The 25,011-nt window shown below is 43.3% G+C and overlaps 1 protein-coding gene across 2 annotated transcripts in view; it reads right to left on the reverse strand.

The window, feature by feature from the left end:
- The window catches only part of LHFPL3 (LHFPL tetraspan subfamily member 3), a 259,589-nt gene extending 235,251 nt beyond the window's left edge, over window positions 1–24,338 (reverse strand). For both annotated transcript variants that reach the window (XM_075081409.1, XM_075081410.1), the window contains exon 1: window positions 23,856–24,338. In XM_075081409.1, the coding sequence (XP_074937510.1) occupies window positions 23,856–24,324 (469 nt within the window). In that variant the 5' untranslated portion in view covers window positions 24,325–24,338. The remainder of the gene's footprint in view (window positions 1–23,855) is intronic.
- Between the last annotated feature and the right edge of the window lie 673 nt (window positions 24,339–25,011).

A 25,011-nucleotide genomic window follows, 5' to 3' on the forward strand; every position in this document is an offset into this window, starting at 1 on the left:
TGGATGGGCATACTCTTCGCTGCGTAAAACACTGGCTGGACAGCCGAGCCCAGAGAGTTGTGGTGAGTGGTGTTGAATCTAGTTGGCAGCCGGTCACGAGTGGTGCGCCCCAGGGCTCAGTGTTGGGGCCGGTCCTGTTTAGTATCTTTATCAGTGATCTGGACTGTGTGCACCCCCAGTAAGTTTGCAGATGATGCCACATCGGGCAGGAGTGCCGATCTGCTGGAGGCCCTACAGAGGGACCTGCACAGTCTGGATCGATGGACTGAGACCAGTTGTATGAGGTTTAACAAGGCCAAGTGCTGGGTCCTGCACTTGGGTCACAACAACCCCATGCAATGCTGCAGGCTTGGGAAAGATGGCTGGAAAGCTGTCTGGAGGAAAAGGACCTGGAAGTGTTGGTCTACAGCCGGCTGAACATGAGCCAGCAGTGTGCCCAGGTGGCCAAGAAGGCCAATGGCATCCTGGCTTGTATCAGGAATAGTGTGGCCGGCAGGAGCAGGGCAGTGATCGTGCCCCTGTACTCGGCACTGGTGAGGCTGCACCTCGAGTACTGTGTTCCATTTTGGGCCCCTCACTACAAGAAGGACATTGAGGTGCTGGAGCGTGTCCAGAGAAGGGCAACAAAGCTGGTGAAGGGTCTGAAGCGCAAGTGTGATGAGGAGAGGTTGATGGAACTGAGGTTGTTTAGTCTGGAGAAGAGGAGGCTGAGGGGAGACCTTATCGCTCTCTACAACTACATGGAAGGAGGTTGTAGTGAGGTGGGTGTTGGTCTCTTCTCCCAGGTTACCAGTGATAGAATGAGAGGAAAGGGCCTCAAGCTGCATCAGGAGAGGTCTAGATTGGATATTAGGAAAAATTTGTTTACTGAAAGAGTGGTCAGGCATTGGAACAGGCTGCCCAGAGAGGAGGTGGAGTCACCACCTCTGGAGGTATTTAGAAAACGTGTAGATGTGGTGCTTAGGGACATCGTTTAGTGGTGGACTTGGCAATACTAGGTTAATGGTTGGACTCAATAATCTTAAAGGTTTTTTCCAACCTAAATGATTCTATGATTCTGTTATTTTGTAACTGAGAGTTTGCCAGAATAACATCCTCTTCTGTTTGGCTGACTGTGAGAAATAAAATTCAGAACATTACTGGCCTACAGTACCAGGATAGCATGGCACATGTAAGCCTATGACTGAAAGCTTCCCTGACTTCTACCATCACCAAAGGGGTACCCTTCCCCTCAGGAAACATTTTTTATCCTGACAGGCAGTGAGTTCCTATAACTGGTGCTGAATTCATTAAGACCTACCCTCTTGGGCATTTGCCATAAATCCTTTTGACCAATTGGCAAAATAGCATCAAAAGAGAGAAGAGACTTCTTGGGAAGGATTGTACAGAGAAATAAAAATGGCATGAGACATCTAGGGAATACAAGAGAAGTTCTGGGAGGTAGCAGGACTTGAGATGCTGTCATCTCTGCCTCTCTGACAAAGCCGCTTAGGCTGGAAGGGATAACACCATTGTTTCCAGCTCCCAAAATGCCAGTGCTGGAGCCAGGTGGCCATTGCAACACATCCGACACACAGAACAGAGCAGCCAAGGAGCTCACTCACGCTGCAGGTTGCACCTGCTCTGCTGTCAGCCATCGTTAGTGGTCTGTAATGAGCAAAAGGTGAAATATGACAATGGAGACAGGCTACAGAGGCAGGAGAAGTTAATAGGTCATTAAGTGTTCTGATCACAGTTTCCCTTGCAGTATGACTGAGTACCCAAAGAGAACCATGTGCTTCTGAGAAACCAGGAGGAGTCATTACTCTGATGAGCTCCCAAGTCTGAGTTTTAGCAGAATTGGCTAATTATCAAAAGAAAGAACACAAATCCCTTGGTCACTCCACAAGAGACATGTATTTCTATATATACTTACCTTGTTAGTTAAATTAACTGAGACTTAAGCCCCATGCTTAAGAATGCCCTTCACAGTGGCAATGCAGCGAAGTCAGTATGGTTAAGTACAATGCATCAGCAAATACTTGGTATTACTTCAGGAAATGGGGAGCCCCAGTCTACCCCAAAAATACCCTTCCTAGGAATCAAAAAGAAGCAAAGAGGCAGCACTATCTTCACCTCTTTCATTAACCTGAAGCTCAAATCTGCACGCTTCAAAGAACTGTTCAACATCTGTATTTTTATTCTTTCATAAAAATAGAACACAGCTTTCCATCTTTGGGCACGGTGTTTGGCTGGATCACTCTCACAAAAGATTTCTAGTCTTGAAACCATACAGCCATTTCATCACTTCATCCAATGAATCTCCTTCAACATATACCAGTGTGAAGAGTAATCCCCAGCAAATGCTGGCTGTAGCAAGGGATTTTCTGCTCCACTACTTCTGAACATCTCCAAGCAAACATTGGACAAATTGCACAAGAAAGGGGTCAGTGCCATCGTGAATATTTCATCTAGACAGCACAACAAAATCCAGCTTAGAGAATAGAAAGGGAGAAAAATCACTTATCAATTATTCTTTTACTCAATACCACTTGTTCTTCAATAAAACACTGCAGAGTGATTTCTCTTGCAATCAGGAAGAGAAAAAAAACTCCACTCTTGGAACACTATATTTGGAAACTGAAAATCTCATTCTGCTTTTTTTTAATTCCTGCTTAGAGGAATTCTATGATAAGGATGTAAGCCTTGCAGCTTATTAGAAATTGTACAATTAAGATTTATTTTAAAAACCTACAAGAGCTGAATTTTTGTACTAAACTTTGCTTTTACAGACAATCATTGCATAGCCAAATTTATCTCTTTTAGGCAGGTATTTCTCCAGTTTCTAACACTCCACTACATGCTAGCACTTAACTGTCATAAATTTTCTTAGACACATTTACCCTTTCTGCCACTTTTCTGTCCTCCATGTAAAACCTTTTTTTAAAAGAGGATCATCATCCAGCCCTGTCATTTTACCTAGATTTCCAAATTTTTCTCCCACTAAATGGTTTTCCTACTGGGATTAAAAACTACCCTTCCCCCCTTAAAAAGTACATTTGGAATTGTTTACCACTGAAGCTCAGGCTGCAGTTTCTTGGGTAATTGTCATTTTGTCCCCAGTGTTGCTCACCCTCAGAATTTCACCAAGTATCTCAGCTATTTTATGATTTATCAAAGAGCTGGTTCTTGGAGATCTATGAGTACACAAGAATGTCATGTTAACCTTTGGAGTTGTAGACGAAACTCTGGAAATGAGAATTTGAAAGGGTAAGACTCTAAATAGCAATTAGTCCCTATCAAATGTATTTGGGTTTTGTGATGTTGTATTTTTATGTGGACTTCTGATTCTAGAGGGTCTTGACTCATAGCTATTCATAGTTCACTTGTGGTTAGTTTATGATCAGGTTTAAGAATTCAAGTATCATCAACGGTTGCATCTGAGCTCACATTGTTGCCAGTCTGCTTCCCACTATGTAATACATCTTCAGCTCTCATGACTGCAGCGTGCCCCACTCCCACCTCTGACCTCTCATCCTCACCACATCATTCCCACCACCTCCCAGGAAATATGAGGACTACAGCTGCATTTCAGAAGTCAAGACACTGAGGCTATGGTCCTCCACTCCTTTCAGGATCAACCACTTGCAGAACCACTGGCTCTATAAAAGGCTGTGCCTGAAGAATACCAGTTTGATTCGATCCAGGCAACAACAGAGGAGAGGAAGAGGCTGGATTCTGTTCTGGGCTCTGCTACCAATGTACAACACAAGAACAGGCAGACAGCAAAGCATTTTGTTCTCAGTTACTGAGACCGAGAAAACTGGGAAAGTAATAACCATGTCTATCCTTATGTAAAAGTATTTTGAAACAGTTGGTTGAAAGCCACTATATAAATGCTAACTATGTATTATTAGATACTGCTCCTACTTTAGGGCACTTTTTCGTTCACAGACGTTATGCACAAACCATTTACTAAATCAGCCACAACTGTATTTTTTAAATCATAGGATATCTGAAGAAGACAAACTCAGTAGCCATCTCCTGGGGAGGGAAAAGATTGATCCTGACTCTGGCAGCAAACACTCACTGCATCTCATTATGGTTTCTAGTAGAGTAAAGGAACAAATATTAGCATACTTGGGCTCTGTACAGCAATAGCTTGGTAAAATTCTATGGCGTGCGTTATCCAGTAAAGCTGACTAATGGACCTGTCCAGCCTTACAGTCTTTAGATCTGTGAATTCATTTTATGAAGAGAAAAAGTCTCCTGAAGCACTTTCAAGATTCAGACCAGGTTGCTAATGGTCTAGCAATCCTCTGACTGGTACTTCATGCTGGAATATGCCACGGCTCACAGAAAGAACAAATAATCTCTGTTAAACCTGCCTGCAAAGGAGTAATTAAAACACAACAACAGATATACTAAAGGTACACTAAAGGTTCACCTAGCCTGAAATGACATTCCTGACAGCAGATAATACCAGACACTTAGAAGCAAGATGAATATAAAGTCTTCTTCCCCTGTCACACTCTCCCTACTCCCACCAATCCACTCCCCAGAGGGTGAATCAGTGACTAACATGCAGACCAGTAAGTTCAGCAGCCATGATTGGATCTCTTCTCTCTTGTCTAATCCTTTTCTGAAGCAACCTGTGCTTCTGCTTTCCACATCCTTTGTGAACAAACTGGAGCTATCACCCTGTATCCTCACACCAGCATCACAGTGCCGTGCTCTGCACCTGCAGGGATGGGGAGAAGGACCACATCGGTTCCTGACGATGGTACTTTTGAACCAGCTTTCTATGTTCTATAGTAAAAGCAGCAGGAGGCTGGATGTGCTATGCAGCATGTCCAGTCCACAATTTGGGACAATTTTCTGCTGTTCTGTTCCAACCTAAAACACAACTAACCAACAGAAACAGAATATTGCACTGAAGAGCTGAGGAGCTTTCCAAGAGGCAACATAAGAACATGCCCTCCTTCCATTTCTAGTGAGCTGTCCTCTCCATGGGACATCCATCCCTTCACTTCCACGCCTCATGGGAAAACTCACAGAAGACAAGACCAAGTCATGCGGAGGTGAAATGAAGGCTGATAAAGCTGTGAAAGTCACAATAAACTTCAGGGCATGGGTACAAGCTGGGTTAATGTGCAGTCCTCCACCAAGAAGACCACTTCCTCATGTACCACTTTATGGACATTCCTGCAGAGTTCTCTTCCCCCTACCATTTGTCAGCAATCAGTTTGCATAACTAGAGCTAGATGCTACAGTCACCCCAGTTACTCCTTATGCAAGTGCGCTTACCCTGTACAGTCACCATAGCTAAATGCATTGGTGGAGCACCCTGTAACAAACCCTCGTGAGCATCTCTGGGTATGAACACGTTATTCTTATGCATTTTAGGCCATAAACTGCAGATGACAGCAAAGTAATCAGGAGAGTATCATGCTGTGCCTCCTAACTCTCCTGGGCCTCCACTGATTATGCAGGAGATATTCAAGCAGACATGGAATTAAATCCCTTCCCTTACATTGGACTAGCCGAAGCTGTTCCTTAAATGACAGATTGCTAACAGCTCCCTTAATGACATCACCCAATATGTCATAAAATTTTCTGCCAACACTATGGACTTTTTTTCCCCCAGCCAGAAACATTCCCTGGCTGTGGAGCAAAAGTTTCATCGACAAAATGTGGCTCAAGAAAAAACCTATAACGGGTTCTCGGTGCATACAGTAGGTACCACCCAAAAACTCACTGAAGAATAAAATTATCTTTTTTGGCACTGCTTTCCTGGAACAGTGCCCCCCGTCAGATTTCTCTAAGTGTTTGTGATTGAAATTATCCATCCACCATCTCTGCAGGTACCACTAAAACCCACAGCTCAGAAATAGTATCCAGATCTTTGCCAGATTACTACTCTTGGGTGAAAACTATTAGCTTCTTATTGCTTTCGTGCTTTTTGGAAGGAAACTCTTCCCAGATGGGTATTAGCACTAGAGAAGAAACAGATATACTTGTAGTACAATGGCAAGGATTCTTCACCTGAAGCTTCACTATTATCCCTTTACTTCCAGGCTCACATCAGTTCTTCTGTCAGAACTGCAAGTGAAGTGACAACCAGAGCATACACAGCATGAACAGCCTTTGAGAATTTCTAAGAGACAATTTGCAGGTTTTCCTCTGTTCTTTGGACCATGAATCCAGCTTGCAGCAATGCACCACAAATGACTACCCATTTGCTTTTAAAATGTTGCACTGGAACCCACTTAGGCAGCCATCAACCATGACTGCACAAAGGGTGCTTAATTACCCATTCCTGTAATTCTGTGCTACCTGCATTTTCTCATGAGCATGCCCTATGCAAAAGTTAGCTCAGCTGCATAGACTGTTTACAAAAAGGGCAAACATATTTCTAAGAAAAAATACTTCAGCAAGTAGAGCCAATAATGAAAAAGGAGAAAGTCCTCCTTCTTTATCAAGACTTAAACTAAATCCTGATTTATAGGGGAGAGCACTGAAAGTCTCCAAGTTTTGGTCCTTCTGATCAAGGTGAGGTTGCCTTTCTCTGCCTAGTTGCAGAAAATCAGTGTTGGCTGCTGTTCCTCTAAGTCTCTTCATAAACAGATCCTCTTCTCTATGTATGCCATCTTTCCTGCATGACACCATTTATCCACTCAAAGCAGTCATAGCTGAAAAACCAGAAGGAAAAAGTGAAATGCTTCATCTCGTGGGAACTTAAAGCTAGTGCACTCATCTGCATAATCCCAGGATGTGGCTTAAACATCTTCGGTAACTCCTTGGGTATCAACTGTACTTCTGCTCCCTGCAGCAATTCTTGCCAACAGAAAAACCCTATTGCACGCCAGTATGCTGGGGATGCTGAAAGCCAGTGGTCTGAACAATCTGTCACTCATGTAAGTTCAAAAGAGAATCACTGTGGTGGCACTTGCTGGCACTGTGAGTAAATGAGCCATGAGCTATATATCTGGATATGCTGCAGTTCTTTTCTGAAAGAAAAAGCAAGTCAAAAACGAAGCGTAACACTCTGCTGAATGCTGAAGTGACCAAATAAATAGGATCAGCTAAACCTTGCTTATCCGTCAGTCATTCCTCCCTGTATGACAGCAGTCCTCTCAAGCCTGCCCATGATGATCACGGCCTCAGTACTTGCTTGGGTTCCTGAACTAATGCATTTCAATTCATGTCATTTGCTTATGTTATCCAGTCATTTTGGTCTTGTCATCCAAGGGAAAAACCTGGTTTGGTCAAATGTGTTGCATCACATGTACTTCCAGTGCTCAGAATGAAAGGCTAAAATAATTACCAAGAATTTTGTTCTCAAGTTCAGAACAGCACTGCCATGACTGCAAAGTGACAGATGTCAAAACCGAGCCGAGCACCTCATTAATGCAGAGATAAACACACAGAATATGTTGTTTGGAATGACAACCCGATTTGTTTGTATATGTATGCCACTATTTATCGTCCTACAGATGGTCGCTCACAGTGATGTACATCCACAAATATGTTTAATTTTGCTTTTTCCTATCCTAGATAATTACCATTTTCCCTTGTTTACACTGACTACTACTAAGATGACCTAGAGATGAGATCTCTGAGTTTCTTCTAAGGGTGAGGGGTCATGTTGCATAAAGCAGACCCAGAATTCGCATGCAGTCAGTTCTTTGCAGTAATAACAACCCATGCCCGTAGAGCATTTTTTAAGGAATTACCTCACGCTCATTTTACAGCCAGCAAAACTCAGACAGGTGAAACGACATACCCAAGGTCGCACAGCAGGCTCTGTTCAGTACATAGTTACTATTGTGGCAAATCAGGTAGCTCATCAAGCCCAAGCTTCTCACGTCACTCAGATAAAATTCAAACAGTAATTATTATTTTTACTGCAATTTGCAGGGCACTCAAGGCTGGAGGCCACAATCAGAATTCAGCTTATGTTGGGCTCTGTTCAACCATCGAATCAAATCCAGTCCCTGCTCCAGGGGGGCTGCAGTCTCAGTAGGGACATAATTCTGTGGGAACACAAATTGCAATGGAAAGGGAGGGAAGGAGAGAGGGAGGGACAGAAGGCAGTAACGTGAATGTAAGGTTTCACATTGTTTTGGATGATTATGAAGTTTGGAAGTTTATTATTACTTTAATTATTTAGGTTGGTAAGAAATATAAGCACGTTACTGCCAGCCACCTGTCTACTTACTCAGGTAGCGGTTTATCTCCATAATCTTAACTGCACAAACACTTTACTTTCACTCCTATGGTCTTTGATTACACTGCCAGGCAGCAACTGGATCCTGCTATTCACTCTTCGGGGGACTGGCTCACAACGTACTAACCCCATACTTATATTACACTGTACTTTCTAAAGAGTGATGCTATACTTAATCTTACAACTCCCTCTCTACTCTGCGGCTAGGGCAATTCTTGCTGTAGAACTTTTTATACTATATGTGCTTATATATTTTACAGCACGTGACAATTTGGTGTACTAGCTATAAGACAATGAAATAGTTTCACTTACGCTAACTTTTACTAAGCTCTACAGTAGTATAATATGTATTAACTCCCACCTTAACGTCTGTCACCACATCCTAATATGGCTCCATGCTATCAGTATGTTATGTACCAAACGACCATATAGCCATTCCTCTTTAGAAGACTTAACTGGGTATAAAATTGATTGCACAAGGCTCACTTCGTGTTTACATCATAAAGACAAATTTTCTCTTCTTGTGGAGTCACACTGCATTTCATCTGATGGTACAACAGGATACTGAACATTACAAGTGTGCAGTGAGATTTCGATATAATGTCATACAGTATAAGAATTAATAGCTCCTCTAATACCGAATGGCATAGACACAATGGCATTATTTGCAAGAGTAAGATTGCTCAGTACCAAGTCAGGATTGCTGAACGGTCCTTAGAAGTTAACCCCTTAGTTTTCTGGTATGGATCTGCTACCCCATTATTTATCATAATGCATATATTTGTACAAATAATGAAAAAGGGTATACAAGAAATACATGATTGACATCTGCAGCCTCAGGTGGGTGGGTATTTTTTCCAGATTTCAATTAAGCCAAGTGTTTAAAACATGTTTCCAAACCATCAAAGCATGTGCTTAAATCCTTTGCTCAGCTGATTGAGTCTGTTGAAACAAACAGGCAGCTTTTCACTGATGCGAACAGATTCTCGATCTGCACAATACCATAATGTACTCTAGAAGAGCCTAAGAAATGACAATTTAAATACATTATTTTACAGAACAAAAGAATGAGCATTCATTTACAAGGACTTTATTTGCTCCTATTCTCAATTGGCTAAATCTACATACAAATTAATGACCTATCACAATGTCTGTTGAGGATACAGCATCAAAAGCTAAGGCATTGCAGAACTTATGTAAGAAATACTAATGCAATTTCATTTTAGACTGGTAAAACTTTTCAGAAAATTGTCTTACGTACACATTACTGCATTTATTCCTCTTCTGACAGGTGTCACTGAAGCTCAGCAGAACTGAGGTATTTACTTAAATTATTAGAACCTGACTTCTAGTACTACGATAAATGGAAGAAAAAATAACAGCAGCTTTGTTTAGCAATTGTCAATACCTATTTTGCAGGTCTTCATACACTATCCACTAATCTCCTTCAGCATCAGGTAATACAAATTGCTTTATCATATTTCTGATACCTGCATTTATGACATTGCGGCTTTATTTTAATCCCAGACAAAAGCACATTAAGAAGGAACTATGATTGAGTGTATATTGCTAATTTAGAACAAAATACTTGTTTAATCATCTCTAAACTTAACTCTATAAATCCAAGACACAGGCAAGCCTAATTTAATAAAATCCAATGTATGAAAGCATAGCCTATGTCTACATTAGCAAGTTGTGTATTGCAACAGAGTGGATTTAAAAGGTCAAACAGCGCTTAGGACCTATCCACAAGACGTGTGTTTCAGAGGTTTCACTTTGGACCAGCCCTAGTCTGATCCTGTGGAAGGCACACCCATTAGTGGTAGAAGCGCTTCAGGTGTGTACTCCTGGAACATCTGGTTCAGTTTATTTAGAAAGAAACACACTTTGCATATACCAAGACTGCTCCACAATGTGAATCAAATTGTAGTAAGTTGGAACAACTGGAAGATTAATTTTAAAAATGCACTCCTGACCAAAACTAAAACACTCTTACAGTCAGCCCCATGGATGGTCCCCTTGCACACCACTGGCCAAAGCAGGCAGGTGTAGCTGGCTGTGTAGGCACTCGGTCAGCTCCAGGATCTCTGAAGGCTTATCCAGATGAGGTAAGAGCCATGCCACCTGTGCATGGTGGCTCCGTTCAGAACAGCTCATGTCCAGGGCTCATTAGGTTCCTGAGACCAGGCTGGCTTCAGAACCACAGAGGGTAGGATTCAGCTCCAGACTGAGAAACCTAAATGGAAGTGTTTTACAGGCAGGTTAAGAGTAGGGGCTAGGGTTTGATTTGCTTGCCAGCATGCTAGTGCATAATGCCACTTCAGCTGTTCTACCCCTTGTTTACATCCCTGTATAGATGACAGAGAACCTAGAGAAGACCTGTGTCCTTTTGGAAAAGCAGTTAGAGGTCAGACAGGATCCTTGAGCTATTTTAGCACAGACACCTGCATGTAGGCAACTGCTTGATGGCTTGGCCTCCACAGACTGACATCATATCCTAAGGCCCTGAACGCTCCTGGATTCACTGCAGAAACACTTGACTGGCCTTGCCAGAGCCAGGTTAGGCCTGCCAAAGCCAATGGTGATTCCACCCTACTGCAGTCTCACAGGCTAAGCCAGATCACTGCAGTCAGGTATTTCATTCCATGTTCTCTGGCACATCCCTGCTGTTGTAGCTACACTTCCCCATCACCTGATGAAGTGTAAAGTAAAATGGAGCTGTCTGTAGAGGTGTGCTTTGCCTTTGGTTCAGACTTGATTTGGGAAAAAGCAGCCCCAAGAAATAAAAAAAAAAAATACACCTCTTGAGAAGAGATAAAAACGCAGTTAAAATTTCCCAGACAAGCTCACTTTTGCCTCAGCACAATTCCTCCAACATATCATATAATTAAAACTAAATGAAATGGTGTGCTATATGTTTAGCATTCAGCTATTAAATATACCATCTTAGGTTCACCTAGAAACTCACTGAATTCAGAGAGGCTAAATTTAAACCCAGATACTTGTATCTGCAGATCTGTCCCTAAGGGTGTAAAATCCCAAACAGATATTTTTAAATATGCATATTGCACGTGATCGTGTTTAATTTGAAGCTCAAGGTGTGCCTTATACATAGTTGTTTGATGCACTGAACACTTGTTTATCCCATTGACAAAGTGCTCCCTCCCCTCTCTGCCTCTCAAACTGCCACAGAAGGCAGGAAAGGAGGCAAAAGGACGGAACAGGGAACTCTGTGTTGCTCTGCCTCCCACCCTGCATGAGCAAAGACCACTTGATGAGCCCATTCTTTCTACAACATTCAATGCATTTGACACAAACCTATTCACACAAAAAATGAAGCATCCAGTTGCATATCATCAAGATGGAGAGATTTTACGTGTTTCTTAGCTATTTAGGAAGATCATTTACGTAGCAGCATGGCATGACAAAATAATTACATGCATGGAGAGATAACAAGGGACAACTTCTTTAGGAAACATCCTTAGCAAAACTCAATCTCAGGTTAATCACAGACTGATGATTTGTAAACTGCTTTTCCTGAAACCCTGGTATTTTAGAATATTTTAAAGATTTATTTTTCAGCTACTTTCACTTTCAAACATCAATATTTAGCTGACATATATTACATTTTCTTAATGGAAATTAAATATCCAAGTCACATGAAAATGTTGAATGCAAAAGGAAGATGTGAAGCAGATTACTGCAGCAGCTGTTGTTGACGCTGTTTTACAGTTTTCCTGGGAATTTAGGGAAAACCCTTGCTTGTTTGGTCAGAATGCCAGGCAGGAACGGAGCTCCACTTGACAGATCTACCGACCTTGGTCACTATCTATTTTGAGTTCTAGAAGGCACCAAGACAGGAGTGATACTGTTGAAAAAACAACAAATGGGAGTAAAATAGAAAAGAGCATTCACCTAGATGAATCAGTTCTGAAAAATGAGAAAGAGAGGAACAAGGCATGCTGTTACAAACACCGCATTCTGCAGTCTCTTTCAGACACTCATCTGTTTCCAGCCTAAGTTCAGTATTTTACCCAATCTCCTCCCTTTAGAAAGTTGTTGCAGAACCTTGCTGCTCTAATAGTTAGAAACCTTCTTTCAATTTCCAGGCTGAAGTGATTTATATCCAGATAATATCCATTTGTTCTTGTCCCATGATTAGTCATACTTCAAAATCATTAGTTTTCACTTATGGTCCATGGACTCGGGAGGGGTTCATAAACTATTTCTGATATTTTTAGAGTCGTGAGGCAAAGTAGGCCTAACAGGCTGTAATTTGCTGTAACAATGCTATAGGGCATGTAGCATCACCTTTGGAAAAAGTTCAGGAAATCAAATCAAAGTAAAAATCACTGGCTTAAAGAATTCTTTCCCCTTCTTCTTGCTTTTTTTAAAGCCCTTCCGTATGTTTTTAGACAGCAGCCATAGATATCTTATCAACCTTCCTCTTTCCGCATTAAACTAACCAAGTTTTCCTAGTTTACTTCTTGCAAGAGATGTCACCAGTCCCTGGTTTTCCTCTTTGCAGCTATTGCTATCTTAGTCATCATTGGACATCAGTGCCCAGAATCCCACATGAAACATCACAGTGCATAACGTAATGATGTCAACATTGCCCTAAATCAGCTGGAAATAGTTCAGAAAATACATGCCGGAATCACGTTAGCCCCCTTCACAGCTGCATTACATTGACATCCCATTGCCATCCTTTGGTGAACCGATATACTCAGGTCCTCTCTTCACTCATTGCTACCCACCCCCAGCTGCATGGCCTTTCATTCTGCACCAGTGAGTCCATTCCACCACTATCACCTCGCAGCTCAAGGTTGACAAACGGTGAGGTATCAGCTTGCAAACGACTGTTGGTGAGCCAGCTGATGATGCCATATTAATGGATGCATCCGATCAAATACAAATGCCCAACATGAACTAAATGCAAGTAATTGTGGCTGGTAAGCCATCAGCATGTTTGGACTATTTTGGACTATATTTTTCTAGTATAATGACCATGAATTGCAATTTCAAGCTTTTTATTTTACTGATGTTCTAATATAACTTCACCAGTAATAAGAAAGCTAAATACTAAGACACAGCAACCAAGTAATAATTAACTTTCTTTAGAGGAGCATAAAGCTACAAGGATGAATAATTTTATTTTCATGGAAAGCCTAATACTTGTCTCCAGGAATTATTCTTAAAACTGTGAATTAACTCTTTGCGAAGCTACACTGAATGTCTCTCAGGTAAAGACTCAATGCGTAAGTTTTACTCTAGTTCAAAGACCTATTAGCCAAGCTGAATATACCTTGGGAAAATCTGATTTTTAAACACGCAGTCAACATCAGAGAGAAGACTCATTTATGATTTTTAGGCTCATGGGTAACATTGTCCCACTATCTCTAGGTGAAAAACTTTTTTGTGGCTTGTTCTACATCTTTGATTGCTTCTTCCTCTTGCCAAAGGTTACAATCATCTTTCTTTTTCAAGGTCATTCCTAAGTCTAGTTTCAAAGCTTCATGCAAATTTTTCATCCACAGATTTTTTATTATTAATTTAAACAAAGAAAATCAGACAGGAATACTACGGCACTGAGTTGCAGTTATAAACTGGTTTCAATTAAAGGACTAAATCCCATGTCACCTTAACTTTCCTGCACAGATAATTCTTGAGCTCCTCATTTTGAGACATTGCTACATATTGGTTATGTCTACACAGATAAATTAAGCAGTGCCAGGGAGCATTCCCAGCCATTGAAACTCACCTGTCTACACTACTGAATTGTTAGAATTCTCCCACACCATGTGTCACAGGAGTGTTTTCAGTCTGTTCCAACTAACAATCTTCCAAAATATTGCCAGGGCACAGTTTGCAACTTAGGACATGCCAGGAATGGTTCCCAATAGCCAGTATGAGTCCGGTGACCCAGTTTTAGAAGGTAAAAAAATATAATAATATGGACACTGGCCAGTGTGCCAGCTGACTCTGCACCAGAGGGTGGTTCTGGACATGCTTAGTTTGCAGGTACAGGCATAGCCCCTGCATCCCTCTGCTGGGCTCTGGCAAGCTGAGGAGATTACTTGTTATGGAAACATCTGAGCCTAACTTTGAAGACTGTTAATCTCCGAGAAGCAAAGGATCATTTATGTAGATGTTTCACACTTACATACTGTCATCTGGGCTCTTACAAAACAACCCTCTCCAAGACTCCTCTTGCCCACATCAAAAGAATCCATGTTACAAAGAGCTGAGGAGCATTCGCTTTTCTGGAGAGACTCCAGAAGCCTGTTATTGCAAAGAAAGAGGGAGGAGGTCAGACAGGAAGAAAATACACTGCTGCTCGCCCGCCCGCCCTCCTCCCTTCCCTGCTAAAACCTTCCCTGATCTTAAGAGACCTTGTCCTATTTTATTCACACTTCTGCTGCACACAAAGTTCATCATGACAAATAAAGTATTGTAGGGCAGAGGTTGCAGAGGTACAGTCTAGCACAGCTATACAAGTCACATTCTGGCCATGTTAATCACATGAGATAGCTCACCTTATTCAATGAACTTCTACAAGCAAGGCACATGACTTTTGACTTTTAGCAGTAAACAAAAGAACCTCCCAAGGTTTCACAAGGAGCATTTTCTAAACCTCTCAACTCAGATTATTTGTCTTTGACCTTGCAAGTACAGCATGTCTAGCTATCTTCTCTATAAACTTTTCCCTTCTGAAAGATAACCAGAAAAATAAGGAGAGTGGAATGTGTGACAACTCATCAATGGTCTGTAATAATTTATTTCAAACCGTTTATTCTGTAGCTCTCTCCTTCTGATGCAGTCTCAATTACTTGATTGAATAATATTCTCTGAAATAGCACATGATGTGCTTGTGTCAAAGAGGCTCTCCACAGAGGCCATCAGCTACCTTTTAAAATCAATGAAATTCATAAATTTGCATCTGGCTTCTCAAGGAGAAAGTAAAGGAGCCTTTTTCCCCCGGTATATATGACCTTCTCATTCTAAAGCCAGCTTGTTTCAAGTCTTCTGCATCTTTGAATGCCAACGTGAAGATGGATAATTTCTTTCTTAGAATAGATAGATCTTGAAGTCTATTATATTTCCCTTCTTAAGGATTCTAGCCATAATTCTCTTAGTAATTGGGATTTGCACACTCTTCCACACAGTAATGCATATTCTAGCTATTCACTGTCATGCTGCCACTGCATTTTTAACAATGCTGATAGCAACTGATGTTACCAAATTCTGCAGACTTTTCAGGCTCTAGGCTTGTTCATGTCTTTTTCTCATTTCACCATTTCTGAGCAAAAATATTTTTATTTTTTCCTTTGTGATGCCTCACTGCTGTGACCCTGCCACCCTCACAGCTGGATCTTGTTAGTTTTCAAATATTGAGTCCACACTGTCTGATCACACCACAGATTTTCTGTTCTGATATGTTTGCTGTCTTTATGTTTGCAAGATCAAAGCTAATGCTGTTTGTACCACAGTGCTAAAAAGGTTCACTTCTCAAAAGGTAAAATAACCTTAGTGTTTGAAATCTTGCCTTCTTTTATTCCATCTCTCCTATTGCTGATAATATCCATACGTGTCTCCTCTTCCTGGCTTCATTTTCCCATATAGCACTTTTCTTCGTTAAACTTTTAGGAGGAATTTTTGAAAGAACTCAGCAGCAGCCATATCCTGTGCCAATGAAGCCCCTTCAGGTGCAAGAAAGTAGAGCTGCGCCAACACCAGCTGCTTTCTAAAACCCCACTCCCATTTCTCTTTCCCAATGGTATTCAAGTTCTCAGCTCCCCACACTTCAATAGGTGATACTCTCCTCTGAAATTCTCTCCCAGTTTCTTTCTCCCATCCCTTCTTCCCTCCCATACTTTTTTTTTTTCAGTGAAATGGAATTCATCCTCAAATTGTCTGGATAACTTCATTAATTTCTTTTTACATCCTACTATTCTGTTATCTTAGTGTTTTTCAAACAGTGGACCCCAGCCCCCAGGATGTTCATAAAAGGCAACTGGGAGACTTATAAGATGCAGGAATTTTTATTACACTCTAAAATAAAAGAAAATATCTCTTCTCCATTCCCAAAACACCTTTATCCTTCAAAACCAAGTTTTGCTATCAAAATCTCAAATCACTCATACAAGTAAATAATACATACTTCCTGCATGATACATTTTAGCCAGGTTCCCTGTGGGATCAAGACTCATGTGGCTGTGTGATTTTGAGCCTGATGACCAATTTCAACTAAATTTGACTGATGCTACAAGCCTCCAGGACACTAAACTTGTGCAAGTTTTGTGAAAAAGCTAGTTCCTGGGCAGAGCAGAAAGGATCCCAAGCAGAAAGGATCCCAAATTCCCACCAGTGGAAAGACAGGCATAGTTTGTCTTTTAACAAGTCTGGCAACTTGAGGACATCAAATCAACACACAAATAGCTTTTTGCCAGTTATAACACATGTTGTGTCCTCATCAGCTACACAGACGAAGAGCCCGTGAGGAGTCACAGAGTTCAGCTACCAAAGGCAAGGGAAGACGGGATGCAGGAGAGAGCTTTTGATATTGTGAGCACAGGGTATTTGGGGAAAGAAATAACTTAGGGGACAGTGGGGTGCAGCATTCCTCCCTCATTTCCACTGTTCACAGGATACACCCTTTACCTTCATATTTTTATAGTCGAAGCATGAAATGCATGAAAATGTGTACTTCAAACAAAGTAATGAAACCAAAAAGGTTGCACAACCCTATCACCCATTTCACCCAAAACTTCCCAATGAAGCCTTCAATTCTTCATCTTTCCAGCCTACGCAGCTAACCTTCTGATTCGCGTTAGGACACGAGTGCTTCCCAAACTAGTAAGGCAATACTCATCGCAGCCAGCATGACAGCAGCAGAGTGGAGGCTACCATGGGGCACCCCCAGCCCAAGGATGAAGTAGGCACTGGGAATCTCTATCAAGCCCGAAAGGAAACTTTCTTCAGGAGCTGAATGAACAGAAATCATATGGCAGCATGATCTCTCCTCTGGGAAAAAGAAGCACATGCACCCAGCCCGCTTGAACTGGGAGACATCCTTATAGGCTTGATGAGACAGTCTATTTGTTGGCAAGCAGAGCACTCTGTTCTTTCCCTGTGCCGTGCCCACCCGCACAGTTCCAGCACCCCATTTCCCCAAGATGTGGAGGCAATCCATATTTTCCATGTTCAGAGGCCTCAGTATCCCCAATTTTCAGAATTTTCTCCCTGAATGTCCAACACCCACTACTGCTCGCAGACCACTAAACCTCAGTCACCTCTCCCTGCAGGTGGCGTGGTGGGTGTTAATCCTCTTATTAAAGTCAGCATCAGTGCTGAAACTCAGTTCAAAATCCTGCTCAATGTTTCTGGGTTTGCCTTTCTCTCCCTTTGGCTTCCTGTGCTCCTCTCGCTTTACAACTGGGGTACGTGGTGGGAACAAAAGCTGGCAGCAGTGCTGGTTAAGGATCTTTGCTTCCAGTGGGTTAGGCCTTGCCTCTTAGAAAGAGGCACCTAATCTTATGTAAAGACTTTAAGTGAAGAAGAAACCACTGCAAAGATAATTAACAAATGAAACTTAACAGGTTATGAATGTATATCCCTCATGACTAATGCAAATTTGTGTAACTTCAGCTTCCAAACACAGTGTTTGTCAAGTTAAGGAGCACTGCATGACTTGAAATCTCCCCCTGTAGGTCCTCATACACCATAATCTGTCAATTTTTAATGTTCTTTTGAACAGCAAGAAATTTCATCCTTTTAGCTCTTCCTCTCTCACTTATTCAAATCAGTCCTGAAATACTTTGTATTTGAAAGGGAGTCTTAACAGATATTTGACCTGGACAGAGCAGGCACAGGAGCCTCTGTGGGCAAGGGCAGTCCCATTTTGTGCATACACATTTAGGGACCACCCTGGACTTCTTAAGTGCAGCACTGCGGTGACAGCTCACATGCAGACGCCCATCCACCACAGCCTCTAATGTCCCTTCTAAATAACTGTTTTCCATAACACATAATTTCCATTATTCTCCCATCAATAAGACACCTCCTATATTTTGATCCCCAGAAGTCTTACACTGCATTTGGTGTACTAAAATACAGGCTGTTGTAGCAAGCCCAGGTTGTTATCTGACATCCACGTCAGTCTATGGAATTAGCTATCCTTACTATAATTTATTAAACAAATCATTTTTGTGCCACCTGCAAAGTTCAGCAGCCATATATGTATATTACTCTCCCAACAAATTTTTAAGGATACTGAGGCTACACTCCACTGGACACCCTGCTCAAACACTGGTGCAGGAGAAGGTTTTTTTCCCAGCCTTCTAGAAATTACCCCTATACCAAGATCTGACAAACAGCAGTAACAAAGGCTCCTAGAGCATCAAGGTCAAGCCTTTTAAGACTCTTACATAAAAGTCACACGGTCCTGCAGACTGATTTCAAGTATAAAGGCAAACACCACCACAGCTGCAATGAAGAATTTCACCTTTTCATTCTGCAACAATTCCCTGTTTTAAATGAACTTTTAACTGAGGCATGGAATAACCTCTCTCTTACAGCTGCTTTGGTTCCAAAGAACTGGCAACTGAGTAATATGAAACCAGTTTTAAAACCTGGTTTAAAACAGGTCCAGGGAAAACCTAAGGAACCACAGAAAGGCTGATATCTACACCAGATAAATTGGTAAGAACTACGCAAGACAACAGAGTATGTCGGCACGTGCATAAACATGGTACATTTATGTGCTGAAAGGAAGGGAGTAAGGTAGGACCAACACACCTACTTCAAGTAATTTTTGACAAAACTACTAGAGTTCTCCAAAGAAGTAAAAAATAATGCATACCGTAGAAATTTTCATTAATGAAGTCCACCTGGATTTCCAGAAGATATTTGATAAATCTGTCATTTTAAGTCTTAAAAAAACTAAACTCCCAGAGGATAAAAATAAATGTCCTTGCAAGGATAAATAATTAGAAACAGATGGTAGGAGAATACTGTCAATTTTCCAAGCAGAGAGAGGTCAATGGCGGAGTCCTGCAGGGATCTGTGCTGGAACTTGGGAGCTGCTCACTTATTTATAAATGAGCTGGAAAACAGGGTAAATGGTGAGGTGACAAAGTTTGCTGCTGATATTCATGTAGCGTAGCTAAGATAAGGGCTGACTATGAAGAAGGACAATACTGAGTGACTAGGCAATAAAAAGGCAAATTAATGTCAATGTAGATAAACAAATACGAAGTTGTTTCTTGGAGGGGGAAAAAAGCGAACTACACAAAATGATGCGCTTCAGGGTGACTATTAGCACCTCAGGACAGAGACCTTGGCATTATAATAGGTAGTTCTGTGAAAACATGAGCCCACTGTTCACTAACAGTGAAAAAGTGAGTATTAGAAATTACTAGTAAAGGAACAAAGAATGAAAGAGAGAATACTATTATACCACTGTATAAATGGCTGGTTTACCTGTCTTGAATATTGCATGTGGTTCTGGTCCCACTGCCTCTGAAAGGATACAGTAGACTGGAAATGGCTGCAGGCAGGGCGGCAGGGATGAACACAGGCATGGTACAACCTAACAAAAAAGGAATGACTAAGAAGCCAAAGATTCATTAGGTCTCAAGAACAGATATTGAGGGGATACAGAAAAGGTGTAATCAGGACCAGCACTGGGAAGGTGTCTGGGAGTCCTCTGTTCACAGCCTCTTCCAACAGGTGAGCTGGGGGGATCAAATGAAATGGGGAGGTACAAGGTTTAAAACATTAAAAACCCTACTGAATCTTCATACAGTGCCTATTAAGCTGTGGAACTCCTTGGTCTGGGGCACTGAAAACTCTAAAAGTTTACACAGGTTTAAAAAAATGACCAAAGTCATAACAAAGAAATTCCAGCAAGAGCAAGACTTATTTCAAGAAATCCCTGAACCCAAGTGCTGGAGTACAGAGAGTACAGAGGGCGAAACAAGCTTTCACTGCTCTGTAACGTGGGCTTGCGTTACAGACCACTGTCAGAGATCACTGGACTGGATGGGACTGTGGTTTGACAAAGTACAGAGGTTTTATGTTGTTTTTTTCAACTGTCCTTTTATTGTGGGCATGAGCTTAGGCATCTCCTGAAAAACATATATATTGGTTTCATCCTACCTGTCCAGGAGACAATCCTATGCCTTTCTTTTGCTTTCTCTACTTTTCTCTTTCCTGTAACTTGCAACATCCTAGTAAAGAAAAAAAGTAATTACAAATGTCTAATAATGAAAACAATTACAGCGACAGAACTGAAGCGTTTAATTTATTTAACTTACAAAGGAATAAATCTCAAAAAATGTCTTTATTTGGGAGGTTTCTTGCAAGCTTTATATGCAGGGGAGTAAAGAGCAACAATACTTCATTTCTAATGCTTTCACTAAGTGTTTGTGCTCATGCAGCTGCTCGAATTAGGGAAGTGCACATGCAAGTGTTTGTACATATAATTTTGAAATCGCAGAAGGGAGGCTAGGGGATGGAGAACGAGGCTGCCAACACTGGCTCTCAAGATATCAAGTGTACCCTGACAGCATTATGCACGTGGAACAAAAAAAGCAATCTAAGCCATTGCAAAATCATAAGGGAGTCTAATGTATGGTGTCCTCACATACACAGAGGAAACAGCTTTTTTCCTAGAATTTTTGTGCTTAATCATGTCATAGACATGATCAGGCAGCAACAAGGATTGAAAATGCATGTGTCCAATATATTGTTTATCTTTTCCTTATTTAAAAACACGTCTTCAAAACAAGAGCTATATCATGCTGACAATTTATAATGACTCATGCAGGACAAAATGTGATCAAAATCTTTCTTTTAAAGACATTCATTCCTAAGCTTTTATTTGCAATCCTAAATCAAGCATGATCCCATGTCGAAAAACTGCTTCTAAGGAGATTTAAATTACATCAATTTGAAGTATCATTATATGATGTAACTGAATGCTAACACTACTAAGGTACATAATAGCAAGCAAAAGCAAAGCTATACTCACATACTTGTTTATTTTACTGCTTCAGATTCAATTTTGTTCCTGTACTACGCAGAGCTATATGCATATGTAGATGACATTACTATATTGTTTGTGAGGTAAGCATCTTCAGCTTATTATTGCCTATTACTTACACTCTCACAACAGTAAAATAATAACAGAAGTAGGTCATATAGCTTATAGAGAACCTATCAGAACTCATTATAACTCTCTTGTCCTGCACATTTTGGTCTAAGATATCCTTCTGCCCCACCACAATTGCTTTCTTCTTCAAAGGGCACAACCTGGACCAGTATGGATTTTCCGGTAGTTTTCTCTCCCTTCGAGGAAACTTTTTTGAGGTAATACAGAAATGAACAGTCAGGTGAATGCTGAATTAAGGTACAACATTCAGCAAACAACAAAGACAGGCTCTTTCAACACCCAACACTGTTCCCGTTCTTCCAGGGCATTCACATACAAACTGGGAAAGACAGCCAATAACCACTTAGCCATACGTGTATTCCCCTATTATTTTAATTTTGGAGGTTAGCAGTCCGAAAAGTGATTCTGCTGCTGATGTAAAACTCCTTTTAATGCCAGCAGAGCATCTACCAGCTCTGGAGATGATAAAAATTCTATGTCGTTTTGCCTGAAAACTATCATCAGTGTCACACCTGAACACGTGTAGCGTAGTATAGACTGGCTGGGCTCCTGTAGATCAGCTGCATGCAGTGGTTTCTAAACATTATTATTCACCTGTGCAGAAATGCAGTAAAGGCATCAGATTCATTTTTATCTACCTCACACTGGCTTCTGTTGGCATGAAGCAGTGGAGTGGAACCATATAAATGAAATGCCATTGTCTCTGATGTTGGAAAGTGTAAGGGATTTGGAAATTGTGCTGTTCTACTGCATATAGGACATGAACAAAACAGGCTGAGGATGCACCAAACCAGTGAATATTCATGCCACCTTTTACCAGCTGAGCCATAAGGAGAGGAGACAGCTGAAAGCAAAAGTCCTTAACGGAGCAGAGGAGATGTCCGTGGTGCAAAGATGAAAGAGTTTGCTCTGCCTGGAGCCAAGTGACATGACTATGTACAATTAATAAGACCATATCAGAATGTATGTTACTAAACAAAGTAGCAACCAGCATCGAAGAGGATTCCCAATGCAGACATAATAACCCCAAACCTAGTTTCACTGGAATCAGGGAAAAATCTACCAGCCTCAAGTGACTGCAGATCAATCCCCAAGTGATAAAGAAAGAAACCATACAAAAATATAAGTGATGGAAACAGCATAAAAATATACATAACACACATAAAAACAGCATCACAGAGAGAAATGGTTAAAGCTGTTTCATACAAACGAGAAATTTCCATTAAGCCTCATGGACTAGGTGGCAAATTGAATAACGCTGAAGCTGCTCTGTAAACAACTCAGAATTATTGCTCGGAAACTGAAATGAATGTAGGTCAATTAAGGGGACTGAAAAAGTGATTGTTGAGCCTATTCTGGAGACATTTTACTGTTTCCTTAACGGCTTATTCCTGCAAAGCCAAGACTTCACAATTTCAGGGTTCTATCAGGAGGACAAGTAGAAGGTATGCTGTGATTTTAGACTTACTTTTCCAAATTAATGAAGAACTGATCTTTTCCATCTTGCTAAAATTGATTTTATTACTATCTCAACTATACAGACCACTCTTCTCTCCTCCTCTGTCTCCCAGCTGCACACAAATCATCATTTCTCTACTAACTCAGAGGGAAAGCTGTGTTGGAAATGCAAAAAGGGATGTCCTGGTGTTCTCCCTCTTTCTTATCATGTGCTTTCCCCAGGGAGACACGGGATGTGGTGGGGAAAGTCAAATAAAGTCAGGAGACCTTTTGAGTCAAAACCAGCAACTGAAATTATTTTTTTTTTCTTTCCACTCCCAATATGCAGAGGAAAATAAACCCTGTGAACAGTGGGGGCAGACCCCAACCAAAACTCACGCATCTAACATCCAACGACCTCAGCTGCCCTTCTAGTTGGCCAGCAGAAGACCTCGCCATCCCCTTCCGATGAACCAAAGCGGGCTCTGCCTTGACCAGGTGGAAACCTGGGCTCAGGACTAACCTTCAACAGGCTCGCAGCTGCCTTCACCCACCGTCGCCCGCTCGAGGCGTCCCCACAGTCCCCACTGCCATTTTCTCCTGACCTTTAGCGACAGACCAAGCGCTGGAGGCCAGCCAGGGGCTGCCGCTGCCCGACAGCCCTCCCTGGGGCTATCTGATGCTCACGGGTCGGTTCACCGGCCGAAACCGACCGATTGCCGGAGGCACCCCCGCTCCTCGGCGGGGTGCGAGGGGCTGAGGGCTGAGCCTGACCTCGGCCCGCGCTCGCTGCCCATGCGGGCGGTGGGGCAGCCCGGGGCGGCCCGGCACCGCTCTGCAACGCTGCTGCGGCCCCCCGAGCACCGCCTCCCCGGGCCCGCGCCGCCCGACCCCGCCGCTGCCCTGACCCCTCCCGGCCCGGGCGCCCCAAGTTTCTCCGGAGCCGCCTGTGCCCGCCGCGGGGCCGGGGAGGGCAGGGCCGGGCAGGGCGGCGCGGAGTCCCCCCCCAGGGCCGGGGCCGCTGCCCCCACTCACCCGAGGTCAGCTGCATCCAGGCACAGATCTTGTAGACGGTGGCTGTGTTGCAGAAGAAGAAAAGGATGAAGCAGACGATGCAGGCGATGATGAGCATCATCGAGAGCCCGATGAAGAAGGAGGCAGCTTTGAAGGCTCCCGAGGGCAGGCTGGAGAAGTCCGTGAAGCTGCCCCGGCAGGTGAGTTCCCGGCTGAAGCCGTTGCCGATGCAGTAGTGGAAGAGCCCGAAGTAGCCTGCCTGCGGGGTATCCACGCCGTCCCCGATCCAGTAGGGCTGGATGAAGCACACCACGTTGACGATGGCAAAGCAGATGGTGAAGATGGCCCAGAGCACGCCGATGGCCCGCGAGTTCCGCACGTAGTTGGTGTGGTAGATCTTGGCCGCCTCCTGAGCTGGGAGCATCCCCGCTGCTGCCGCTCCTGACGAGCCTGCTCCTGTCGCCGCCGTCCCTGCAGCCGCTCCGGGCATCCTCGCCGAGAAGATCCCCCCTCCCCTTCCTCCTCCTCCTCCTCCTCCTCCTCCCCCCCCTTCTCCTCCTCCTCCCTGCTCGCTCGCTCGACGCGACGCGCTCCGCCGCCGCCGCTGCGTGCGAGAGCCAGCGAGCCCCTCCGCCGGGCTTCAGCGGCTCCGCGCCAGCAGCAGCGGCGGCGGCGGCGGCAGCACCAACACGGCCCGCCGCCGCCTATCGGGACTCAGCGCTGCCGGGCGCCGCGCACCCGCCCGCCCCGCAGCCCGCCCTCCCGCCGCCGCCTGCGGCTCCTCGCCGCGCCGGGCGCCAACCGCCACAGCCGGGCTTGGGGGGTACAGGGCGGGGGCGCCGTCCGTGAGGAGAGGCGGGGGCCGTTGGCGCCGCTTCGCTGGGCTGGAGGGGCGAGCCCCGTGGGCGGCGGGGCCGCTGCAGCCGGGGCCTCCCCTCAGCCCCTCCGCCGGCGCAGGGCCGCCTCTCCCGGCCGGGGTAGCGGCTGCCTGCTTGGGCTGCTCCCGGCGCCGCTTATGCAGCATGTCCTGGGAGACATGTTCAGGCAACGGATTTTAAAGTTTAAAACCTGTGTGATCCGTTCCCTCACAAACATCAGCCCGTCCTCCGCCGGGGGCTGTAACTGCTAAATGCCCTGCGGCGGGGTGAGCAGGGCCTCCCGCCCTGGCACAGGGGGA

This window comes from Phalacrocorax aristotelis, chromosome 1 (assembly GCF_949628215.1).
Source record: "Phalacrocorax aristotelis chromosome 1, bGulAri2.1, whole genome shotgun sequence".
In the NCBI taxonomy this organism is placed as follows: Eukaryota; Metazoa; Chordata; class Aves; order Suliformes; family Phalacrocoracidae; genus Phalacrocorax; species Phalacrocorax aristotelis.